General features: G+C 20.4%; 1 protein-coding gene across 1 annotated transcript; it reads right to left on the minus strand.

Annotated features, from left to right (window-relative positions):
* Positions 1-1,378: 1,378 nt before the first annotated feature.
* LOC128961422 (beclin-1-like protein A) lies at positions 1,379-5,322 on the minus strand. The gene is made up of 2 exons (XM_054307657.1): positions 4,822-5,322; positions 1,379-3,753 (listed from the first exon to the last, which is right to left on the minus strand). The coding sequence occupies exons 1-2, from the start codon at positions 5,197-5,199 to the stop codon at positions 1,384-1,386; spliced, it is 2,748 nt and encodes a 915-aa protein (XP_054163632.1). The 5' UTR covers positions 5,200-5,322; the 3' UTR covers positions 1,379-1,383.
* Positions 5,323-14,062: the final 8,740 nt, after the last annotated feature.

The raw sequence follows: 14,062 nt of genomic DNA on the forward strand, positions 1-14,062 counted from the left end.
AAGTTATTTTCAAGTATATATATATATAGTCATAACAATACTAATCTGACCTTTATATATATTTATCTATTATTAGGTGCTTATCAATGTAGTTTAATTAAATACAGTATTAATCATTAAAACATAAACCGAGTAAATTAGATGGGGATTAATTACTGTTTATTTATTATTAGTGTCTATTAATTATTTATAAAATATTTCATAATTATAACATACAAAAATCTTAATATAAAACTTAAATATATTTTTGTATTTTTTATATTTTCTACTTAATTATATAAATATTTTGATTACAGTTGAAACCAGTTAAGAATGCTTTATAGCATTTTCAGACAAACTTCATCCAAATTAATTTATTAAATTATTTAAATATATTAATTAATTATTTAATATTATTCTGGTTTTATAAAATTGCAAAATTCGTATCAAATTTATTGCATAGAGTCATATAATTTGATATAATTTGACTCAAAATAACAAAATATACTATACCTATACCATCAACATTTAAGATAACATACATATTATCTAGTACAGTATAAAACAATATTTATTTTATAATAGTTATTATTTATATTTATTATTTAAGAATACTATGTCTAGATATACATAATTTAAAATGAAAACCTCATATTAAATAAAGTCATGTAAATATCATTATTATAAAATGACAACAATATAAATAGTTATCGTTTGGCTATTTTAATTTWTCAATATTCTTATTTATATTTAGATAATTGTTTGCAAATAAATTCAAAATTTAATTAATTTTTATTTTAACCGCCATTTTGTTTTAAGGATACAAAACAATTTTACATTTTGATATATAATCCAAATCTACACTTAAAAATCTTAAAAACATTTCTATTTTCTCTATTTTTCTAAAGAGATCTGACAATTTCGATGTTGATCTCCTATACCTTATTTTTGATGTTTAATCCAAACCTGAATTCAAAATTAAAAAATCCGGACAAACGGACAAACAAACGGAAATATAGAATTTWGATTACGTACTCCTTTTAGGAGTTTGTGAAAACAATACAAAATTGTTATTTTATATTAACTATTGTATTATATTAACAAAAATTTTTTATATAAAATTTTATTAAAAGCAATATAAACAATAAAAATGAATTTAAAGTCTTTTATTTGAAGTGTTTTTAATGCAATACAGAAAACTAATAATTTAATTATCATTAGAATTTAGACCAATATTTTACATAATATTGATATTTTTATATTTTGCATATGAATATTAATAAAATTATTTGAATAATTTTAGACATTTAAAAATTAAATAACATTAATATTATAAATAGCAACTAAAAGATGAAATAAATTTAATATAATAATAAATAAGTTATAAATCAATGGTTTAATAGTTTACTGATTGAAAGTTTGTTTAATGAATTTTTTCTTGTGATTGAATTGAAAATTAGGGAAAATATTAATAACTTTTTGACTCAAAGGAGAGCAGAGATCGATACCTTCCAAAACAACCGACCAGTTGTTGAATGACTTGTTTTTCTCGACATACCGTTTGGTGGCTGTGTTTAAGCAATACTTTTTCCGAGTGTTTTGTTGACTCTGTAGTGTCTTATGTAGGTTTGAATCAATAGATTTGGGGAAATCTAAAACAGCTTTTTTCGTGTCGACGCCCGCATAGACGGCCCGTGAAATCTCATTCAATGGATATTTGGCGTTCAAATAGGCAATTGGTTTGCGCTTAATATCACGCATTTTAATGAGGTTTAGATTAAGTGCAAAATCTGGTAATGATATCTCCGAGTGGTTTGTGTCCACACAATTGGACTTCACTTTCTTCTGACATTTCTTGTGGTAATCATTTGTGTGATCGTTAAAAGCAATCAATTGTTTGGGAAATACAATGTTTCTACACTTCCAGTCAATTGGTGAATATATATCATCTGTTAAGTCAATTACAACTCTCTGAATGCAATCTGTAATCAATGGCAATACGTCAAGTCGTTTGCCAATCAATTGATTATTTAGCGAATGGTAGTTATGCTCAACTATAGACTCCTGACCGGTGTCTAAGTCAATGGACAATGGCTTTCCTCTGTTGCTAAATATATAACTAATTTCTAATTTATGACATTCAATACACGAGCCATCAATTTCATTGATTTTTCTGTGGATTCGCTCTAATGGTTTGACACCATTTGTTGACTGTATTACAGAATATTCTCGATTCTGATTTGTTGTATTTGTCATATGTTTAGCAACACTACCGACGATTGAATTATGATTTTTATGTTTCATTGGACTCTGTTTGTTATAACCATTTGTATTGTTGTTATTTTTATCAATCATATGCTTATCCATATGGTATGGTTCATCAATAAGCACAGCATCTGTTTTCTTAATTAGTTTATTTGCAAAATCTGGTATTTCTATCAAATCTGGCAGTGAATCCATATAGTCCTTCGATGAACATACAGTTTTCAATTGCACCTCATTTTTATTGTGATAACCGTATGGCTTCACTATTTGATAGCTCGGATAGATTTTTGTCGGTTGATTTGGTATATCATATGACAATTTCGTATTGTTATTGCAATTATCAATAGACTCATGTGTTGACTGTGACTGTTGTGATGGCAGTGATGCCAATACAGCGGTGCTATTGTTTTTGTATTTATGGTTACTATTATTACGGTTACCGTTAATAATTACCGTTTTCCCATTATTTATATTTGTATTATTGATTACAATATTGGTAACTATATTATTTGGATTCAGGTTTAACTTATCGATATTTTGTTGATAATGTTGACGCCGTTTACTTAAATTAATATATCTGTGTTTGGGTTCAAAATGATCTTTGCGTTTACTTTCCAACAATTGTCTAACCGTTTTGGGTCCGGACTTATAGTTATGTGTTATAATACTGTTATCTAAAGTCATTAACTGGTTTTTTGTCAAATTGAAATGATCATGATCATTTTGTACATTCATATTTTTGACTTCAAGTTGATTTTCATCAGGAATTTCATATAATGGATGTGATAATGTAGTGACCAATTGATTATTAATTTCATCATGCTCAATTTCATTGCTGTGATATTTTATGATATCGTGTGCCAAACGGTTTGCTATAATTTGAGTTTTCTTTTCATCCAATGAAACAGTTTTACGCCTTTTATCTAATGGTTTATAAAACGTCTGATCTGCCGGTCGTTTATGATTTATTGTTATCTCTTCAGCGACACTATCCTTATCATCAATGGTTATGCAAGTAATACCATTGGTTTTGGTGGTACCGTTGCTTTCATTTTGTTTATCGGACACAATTGACTTATGACTTAAATGTTTGTTCAATAACTTCTTTGATGACAACTGATCTCTGTTTGTATTTAATTTTTGTGTAATTATATTGTTGTTAACAATATTATGTCTAATTTTATGATGATTATTATTATTCATATAAAATGCTTTATTATATGCCATGTGATAACCATTTGTCCGATTTTGATGTTGTCTTTCCATAATTTTTTCTCTATTCATAATACCATTAACTCTATGGTATGGTATAAAAGTTTGTTTCTCTTCAAGCAATTGACGGACTGTTTTATTATTATTATTGGCAATAATATTGCTATTAATCATATTATTTGTCACAACTTTAATATTTTTCATATTACTGTCCAATTGTCTCATAAGAAAGGGATGATTTGTTTGCATTAGTTGTGGTCTTTGATTGCCTTTAGTTTCCATATTTGAAAGATTTAACTAAATAAAATTCAAAGCAATAAAAATACAAAAATCGATTTTTAAAATATTAATAATTTGCATAAAATAAAATAATACAATATAATATAATAAATTATATAAAAATATTTTTTTTTCATGAAAAACAATTATAAGTAATTGATTGGAGATAATATCACGTTAGCATTTATAATTAGACTATTATATAGTTATTATAAAATATAGTGCATAATATTAAGTAATCAATATATGGTACACATATGCATCAATTCACACAATATGTAATTTATATGAATTTTATTTAAAATAATAATATGATTGAATAATATAATATTATCAACAACAACAAAAAAACTTAGGATATCTTTACAATATAAATATTATATATTAAATAAATTTAGCACATATTTATAAATATAATAATAAAATTTTATTATTATACTAAAGTACAATATATATATATATTATTTTATGTTGAATAATATATGCATGATAATAAAAAAATGTTATAAAACTCTTAGCAAACAATTAAGTATTAGTTTCCATAGTTATTAACATTAATTTGTTATTTGATTAGATAACTGTAAATTTCAAAATACTGCAGTTTCTAGAACTATCCATTACATTATATTTTTATTAAATCATCTATATCATTTTTAGACAAATAACAAACTCGCCATAAATCCTATACTATTCAATGATTAAAGCATTTAATAAACTAAATTTTCTAATGTAAATATAATAAAATTTCTTAATATGACAGACAATAAAATATATTTTATTAATATTTTATTAATAGCTATTCAAAATAGAAATTATAAAATAGTGTAAAATTAAAAAAATAAAATATATATAATAATAAATATAATATTTATATGACATACAATAGTATTGTAATAATACACACAAAGTTAAAATAACAAAAAAAATATATTGATTTCACTTAATAAAAAATTTAATAAAAATTACTGAACAGTAAACGTTTTGTATTATTTTGCACGATTTGAAAAATAATAGTTACTAAATAAAAACTGTAATTTAAAAAAATAAAAATTTGATAATACAATTGATAATACAATTAATACATACATTTTGTGGTGTCATTGGTAGACATCCATTACTAATTGGTTTCAAACGATTTGTTACCAATTGATTACAATTCTGTTCTTTGATATTCTGTATTCGTTTTAATACTTTATCTAAATTCTTAGCTTTTGATGTATTTTGTGTAAACACATCCAACTGTTCATTGTTTTTGTCCACTTCTTTCATCTCAAATGATAGCTTATCTAAACGTCTATTATTTATGAACGACTGGTCAATAATAGTATGATTACGCAATGGTCTCATTGAATTCATTATTGGTATTAAAGATGTTTGCGATTTTTGAATTGTTGAGACATTAGAGGTTGTAGTCCCGGGTTCAGTGTCTTGTGGTCTGTTATTGGACATCAATCCCTGACCCATTGTAGGTATGGTTCCGTTCAATTGATTTTGTTTTATTGTTTTCAATATTGGGTTAATGTTTGGTTGAATTGCTGCCGTTAGAAAAGCTGCTCCCAATTGTTTCAATAAATTGTCGCATGTCTTTATATCCATAACTAAAAAACATTTCAAGATTTTTATTATTAAAAAAAATTAATAAATAATATTCATAAAATGTATTTCTTAATTAAATTAARTAATAATTAATTACTTTACTATAGTAATATAAATAAGACTTTAATTATCATATTACTTTAGCTTAATAATTAATATTTATGATTAAAATTTATCTACTTATTTTTCTAGCAATTAGCACAATAATAGTATTGCATTATTGACTATACAATACTTTTTTATTCATAAATTTATTTCCAGTATATAAATTCATTATTATAATATCAAATTAATAATTAATAAATATACAGTATATATATATATATATATATAGTTGATTTATATGTCGACTTTTCGATAAATCATATGATATAAGTAATTTCATTACTTAAATGAAATAAATCATATATATTACAAGTTTATTACTTATGAAAATACATAAAATTAATTAACACCTATTAATACATATCAATGTCATCAATAATCAATTGGTTTTAATTTTAATTAATATTATAATTTTTAATTAAAATGTTATCATGAATTCTTTTTCTAATTCATTATTAGTTTGAATAAAAATTGCAAAATATTTTCTATATATTTATATTTAATTATTTGTCTGTATTAATATTTTACATTTTACTAATAATTAAAAATATGTTTTGCAAATTTGCAAAATAAATTTTTCAATTACATATTGATAAAATTCGCTTAAAAAAATAAATATTTTATATGTAGCAAATAATCTATATAATAATAGTATAAAGTAATATATTAACTTTTGTTTATAATATAGTTTTTGTAATTTTGTTTTTTATAAAATAAAAAATTTCTAACATTAAGAATACATTATATAATATTAATTATATAAACATATTGATAAAATACAGAATATAGTAATTATATCATATAATAAATATTATAAAGTATTATAATGACAAATAATTTGAATATTGATTAGTTCAATGAACTTATAATTTATTATTTAATAGTGAACTGTCTATAATAGAAAATATATTTGTATTAAGATACTAACAAGGTGATTAACCTTAACTATTATTAATTGAAATTTTTATATCTTAATGTTTCTACAAATAAACAATATCAATATTGTAAAATGTCTTAATAATTGATAACTTTTTTATTTAAAATCATATTTAGTCAAACAATTTTAAAATTACTAAATAATTTGCTAAAAAAATCAATTTATTATATTATCATTATAATTAAGATATCTTAAGCATCATAAATAATATCTATGAACTAAGGATTTTATAAAATAACTTTTAAAATTTTTACACATATTAGTAGTCAACTTTAATTGTAGCAATAATATCATAGCTGATAATGATAACCTAAACAATACATTTGAATTAATTAAGTTAATTAAAATTTATAGTATGATATAAACTACAGTATCCAGCATATAATGTACAATACAATGTATAATACATTACTTATAAAAAGATACACTGTATATAATAATAATAATAATAATAGTATATTATAAATCAAGATAATAGATTAATTTGTTACATTATTAAACATATTTTTAAGTATGTTATTCAATTATATAATTATTAAATAAATTAAAACAACTATTATAAACTAAAAATGTAAATTAAAACTAAAGTATTTATTATTAATAATAAAAATTTAAGAAAAAGTACCTTGTTAAAATTGTTGATAGTGTTTTTTATAGTGATAAAAATAATATTAATAAATATTAACAACATTGAAATATTTTGTGTATTAATTAATTATTTAATATTATAATTAATATTAAATTGAAAATTAAGAAATAATTACAATATTATACTTATTTAAAACAATCAACACTTCACTATAAAATTAATTATGTAATAAAATAAAGACATTTTTATATTAAACATTATACAGTTTATTAAATAATCAATACTAAAACAAAATATCACGATTCAGATATAGTATGTGTGATCACAAATATGTAAATACAAATATGTTTAAAAAACTGATAACACGTATGCAAAAAATACTATGTATTAAAATGTGTTATTTAAAAAAACTATTTCAAACATTTAACATTTAGTTTATACTATAATATCTCATTAATATAAGTTTTGCTTATTAATTGTGATAATTTTATAACATAATAACATTTTWATGCACTAAATTGAAGGTAAACGTTAAAAGTTAACTATTAACTATTTGAATGGTAAATGCGATAAGATTAAAGATTAAAATTAAGTCTATAAAAATTATATAAAAAATTAATATGATATTACACTTATGAATATGATTAATATTTTAAGATTCAATACAATTGTATATTTTATAGAATTTTTTTTAAATCTATAACTTTGTATAAAATATTTGATTTGCGTGTATAGTATTGTGAATGTGTTTGTTTGTATGTTTGGTTGTGTGACTGTTGTTCACCGGCACCGGTATAATAAAACTTAATATAAATAACATTTTTTATAATTACTTGGCATATTTTGRCAACAATGATCAAGGTATAATGTATTTATTATCATTAGTATAATTAAAACTATTAATTTTGATTAAATGCGTTACCTTGGCAATATGTAACATAAAATAATATATTGATATTATTAAAGTAGCAATAAATTAAATTTTAAAAAATCCAATTATATGACCTAAAAGTATAATATTAATAATAATTTAAAGAAATTACATTTAAGATATTAAAACATTAGATAAATATTTAAATATTATTTTATATATGCACTCATTATATGACTGGATAATTATATGAAAAATATTTTATTGACATATTGTTTAATAAATATTAATGTAAAACTTATTTTCAGAAAATAAGTGAATTAGCAAATTATGATAACTCACTTTTTGGTGTAATTGTACACATAAATAAAAATCATTGTTTGCTTACATAACTTTTGAACATTTATGAAACTTTTAATTAGTGTTTTTATATTCAAAAAAATAAAAAAATAAATATTTAATACTCTAAATATCTATGTATGWGTTGCCATGGTTTTCATAAATGATATGAATTACTACAATTAATACAAATTATAATTTATTATATATTTTTAATTAATTTTATTATTGATAAAAAATTAAAAACACTGCACTATTAATATAATTTATTCAGTAAATAAGCTATATAAAAAAACATTATATTTGTAACCCTGGAGTCTACTGTCATATGATATGCATTCAATTGTAGTCCCGGAGATTTATAATTTATATATAATATATGATGTTGTCTGAGATATTTTAAATGGGATATTAATATAATGTATATTTTTAATTAGTAAAATTTGTTTGACTTTTAGTTTTTATTAAATTTATTGATTAATGTTAATAATGTTAAATAAAATTACAACAGGAGAATATTTTAGTTTTATTTAAATAATACAATTATTAATGATATATTTATTTTAATTAGCTTGATAAATTAAAGATATATTGATCAAAATATCATCATAATTATCAAATTAGGTTATATTTATCAAAATTTTGTTTAATCATTGTAATAACTTTATTATTTATAAATGTCGTAAATAAGTATTGTATTTTATTATCAATTTTTATTTTTGGATAAATTATAAGTATTTTGAAACAAAATATTTATTGAAATTATCTTAAATTGTTAATTATTTGACTTATTATTATTATTCTCAAATATAATGTTATTACTGTTAGTTAAGCTTAAAATTTCAGATTTAAAGTTAATTATTACATTTAAAACATAACTAATAATAATAATATATAAAATTAATGAATTTCTTTTAGTTTATTATAACTTTTTTGCAAAAGATTTTGTCATAAGGAATAGATTTTTATAAAACTTTATAAAATTTTTACATATTATTAAARAAAACAAATCATGTTTTCTAAGAATTATTATTATCGGATAACGAAAAAAGTTACATAAGTTTATAAATAATAAATTTATTGTTTTAAAACTTTTATATAAATAATGATTATTAAAATGTTTATTAATAATCTATTAATGTATTTAATAGTAATTTTTACAATTTAATAATTATTAATGTAATTTAAATTTGATATATTTACATATTTTTATGTAATTTTATGTAATGCTTTGTTTTGTCACAATATTATTCTGTTATTATTCTGACAAATCCTTTTTATGACTATCAATAATATCTATGATATAAAATTATTAATTTTTAAAATATACTGTATAACAATTTGTTTAATAAAAATATAATATTTAAAAAATGAATGATGAATTTATTTTTAATAAATTAATAAAAATTTTAAAAACTAATAAAAATTAAAAATTATCTTAAATCATGAAAAGTATTTTATATGTTTATAATAATCAATGGATAATATTTTTGTTATTTAATTAATTATTATAAAATTTATTTTGTTAAATTATTAGAAAAATATTAATTAATAATATGTAAAACATAACAAAATATTTCATAATTTATCAAATCTTATAATCAAAAAATAACAAATATGTATTTTGTAAATTTTTTAATATTCATATTATATAAAAATATATTTTAAGTCAGTTCAAAATAAATAATTTTTTAAATATGCTAACAGTATATTAATTTTTTAAATACAAAAATTTTGTAAAGTCATTTAAAGACACTTTTATAATCAAACTGTTAAAATTGATTTTTTATAATAATTTTTTCAAATTAAAATTGAAAGGATGTTATWGTGTTAAAGATTTTATTTTTTAGACATTCTAAATATAATATTATTTATAGCAAACTCAATTATTGATAAAAATAAATTTTATTTATAAAAAAAATAATAAAACACTTTAATTAAAAAGTAATAAAAAATTTTCACGATTTTTAATAAATTAATTTTAATCATATAATTCTTACATAAATTAAAAATACAATAAATTACGTCAGACATAATAATTTTTAAATACTACATCTCAGATGTTTAAGATTTAAATAAAACATATTATTAAAGTAAACATTTTTACATATTAATTATAAACTATTATATTATCTCAATTCTATCAAAATTTATTAGAGAAAAAGCCAGTCAGTCATAAGCATTTGAAAGACATTTTTATAAATATTATTCAATTTGTCACTAAACTAGAAATAATTAATTTTATTTATCATATTTTTTTTATTTAAAATTAATTTTTATGCGTAATATGTAAAATGACGTGATTAACAACCTTGATATGAAAATATTTATAACTGATGTTTTTAAATATCATAAAATATAAAATTTTGAATTTCATGTAAACTTTAATATTARCAAACATTAATTAGATTATTAAAATAAAATTTAGTTTAAACATCCGCTACAAATCTTAATGAAATTTAATTTATTAAAAAATATTATGTTATAAATAAAATGTTAATTTCTATTCTAAATCATTTAACTCTATTTATAACTTAATTATAATTAGTAATATGGTTTAAATATGATTTTTAACTATATAAAAAATATAGTAAATTAGTATAAATATATATAAACACTTATATATATACACTTTACCTGGACAYAGTAGACATTGTATGTATAATGCATTTTAGTTATCATAAAATATTTTTGTCATTTATGATGATATTGTATTAGATAAACAAAGTTAACGGGAAATATATGACAAACAATACATATATATATATAAATATTAATAAAAGTGAATTAATTTATGAGACAACAATATTTCAAATAAATTATAATGTTTCTAATGTATTAACGATTCACATATTAATTGTATTACCATTAGTATTATTTTACGATTATTAGTTATTTTTATTATTAATTATTATAAAATATTGTCATAATGACTCACTGTATAATATGCACTAAACAATAAAAACTATTAATAAATATTATTTTCAATTTCAAAGATAACATTAACTTGTATGTGAAGATAGTATAATAAATAATATTTCTATGAATTTTAAATTGAAACACATATCATAAATATTGATTATTAATTAAATCATATAAAATTAATTATTTATATATTATTTTTTTAAAACTTTAATGTTACAATTATAAGTTTTAATTTTAAATTTATGATTGCATATGATATAAATATGCTCTTTATTTATCAACGATATGATAAATTGCAATAGCCTTGATTAAATGTTAAAACCCTAAAAAAATTTTTAATAAAAAATATAATTTCATTAGCTATAAAACATATAGATTGCTATAACAATTATTTTTAATATTATTTATATATATAAATATATTTTATAAATATTTGCAAAGTTATCATTTATGATAATTGAATTTTCATAAAAAAATTTCATATCACATATAAATATTTAAAATTAATTATAAAATTTAATGTCAAAAAAATATAGTCTTGATCATAGAGTATCTATTAGTATTCAAAATATAAATTAATAATAAATTATTTATAATAATTGTTTGAGAAATTTTGTTTTTATTTAACTAAAAATAAAATAAATTGCCAAAAAATCACCAAGACAACATATTAAAAATACAATAAAATAAATCATTAAATTTTTAACTATTGATCTAAAATTAAAATATATTGTTATACAAATGCATAAACTAACATTTAATATGCATATTGCGTGATGTTTTGCAAACAACAAAAATAATTAATGAATTTATTGTTTTTTATAATTAAAATAACTTCAATATTCATATAAATATACTAAATAACGAATATAAAGAAAAGATATAAATTACAATTTTTATTGAAATAAAAATTTATAAAAATTGTTTTTCTAAATTAGTTTGTTACACAAAATAAATCAATACATTTAAAGATAATCTAAATATGTAATTAAATATAAAATATCTCATAAATTTWTTTAATAAAATWACTTATATTAAAGCTAGGATCAAAATACTATAGGAATAAATAGTATTTAAAAAATAAATTAGAAATAATGAATTGATAATTATCATAACTTTTATTACTTTTAATATTATCTCAATTTTACAATTACTCAAACATTATATATCGATAAAATAAATAATTACAATTATGTATTTGTTTTATTAATATTAAATTATGAATGCATAAAAATTTATTTATTTGATATAMATTATATGAGACTTATTTCCTAAATATAAAACTATTTTAAATAAATAATATGAAAAATATTTTCTTTATTCACTCTCTGAATCGTCGGAAATAGTAAACAATGGGATTAATACAGATTGAAATATATCTTTGACTTGATTTTCATTGACAATCATTTCATTGATAGCCAAATATTTATCCCTTAACTGACATATTTGTCTATTGTTTAACATTATTGTATACGAATAAGTTGTGCAGTGATATGACTGGAGTTTTAGGCAACTCTTAATAATAGGTGACAAAAGATAGCCTTTGAATATCAACTTTTTGTTTGATTTTATAGAAACTGTCTGTAGTTTAGGTAGATTTGCCAAACACTGTATTAAACAATCGGTTTCCAAAACATTTGAAACATTAATATAACGAAGATTTGGAAAATGTTTGTCAATATTGACTAAAAACTGTTTGATTAGAGGAAAGCCATTAAGTCGAAGACACATCAGATTTGGTGATATTTGAGATTTATTACACAAAATCTGATAATTATTTTCACTGTTATTAGTGTTTTGATAATTACCAAAGTCTTGAACTGTTAGAGACTTTAGAGAATTCATTAGAATTAGCGATGATATCATTTGGTAACAGATTTTTGTGTCTTTATTGACGACAATCCTAAATGATTTTATTTGCCTGCAATTGTGGGCCAATTGATCGGTCAAATTGGGATCAAATATATCACATTTAAAGCATAAGTACAATGTCTTCAAATCAACTAATTTTGACATTTCTACAAACAATACATTAATCCTTTCATCAGTACTCAATTCATCAATTGTGATAAACAAATAGTTTAATCGACAATTGTTAGACATTAATGACTTGATTTGTCTTTCATTCATATCATCCAAACTGAACTCAATTTTACGCAAACCAGTAGTCATCATGAGTTTTGGGATACCATCGGACGACAAGAGAGACGGCATAGATATAGCTGTAAGTGTTTGACATGACTTCGTGATAGCGTAACCAATAAAACCGATGGGAAACTGTGAGCGCAATACTTGTATTGTTGGACCAAACTTGTTGAAGAATTCAAAGATAATGCTAATGCCAACTGTGGTAAAATCAATGGCAACGTGTGTTAAATTATTACARTTTTCAATAATTATTTCAATCAATTGGTCGAATAAAGTTTTTTCCGTATTATGTGTGTCCAGTGGCCAACGTATCTGTTTGGATGCATTATTGTCATACATTTGTTTGCAACTGAAACTAACATTGATTTGTTTAATCCGACGATTAAAGTGAGGTTTTATCGATGGTTTAGACTTAACATTTCGTACGGTGTAATCGATGACATTTAATTGTCGCACATTTGATAACTTCTTGACAATAATGCGAAAGACATCTAAATTGAGTCGTTGACCACTTCTGTGATCAGTTATCTTCAATTTGTCGTAAATTTTTTTATTGATATCCAATAGTTTCTCATTTTTGTAAATCAATCGTTGCCACTGACGGCACACACACTCGTAAATAAACTTTTGTTCAAATGATAAATGACTTAACAATAGTTGACACAAATCGTCGCCAAATCTCACAAATGATGATTTGTTGTATTTTGTTTGAGACATCTTTTAAATATTGTTTGTTTGATAAAAAATTATTTTAAAACATTAAATTTCAATCTAACTTTTAAAAAATATTTATTAACCACTAAACATTTTGTCATTT

Source organism: Oppia nitens, unplaced genomic scaffold (assembly GCF_028296485.1).
Source record: "Oppia nitens isolate AA-2021 unplaced genomic scaffold, nextdenovo-longstitch-racon4-pilon3 scaffold5_pilon_pilon_pilon, whole genome shotgun sequence".
Taxonomy (NCBI): Eukaryota; Metazoa; Arthropoda; class Arachnida; order Sarcoptiformes; family Oppiidae; genus Oppia; species Oppia nitens.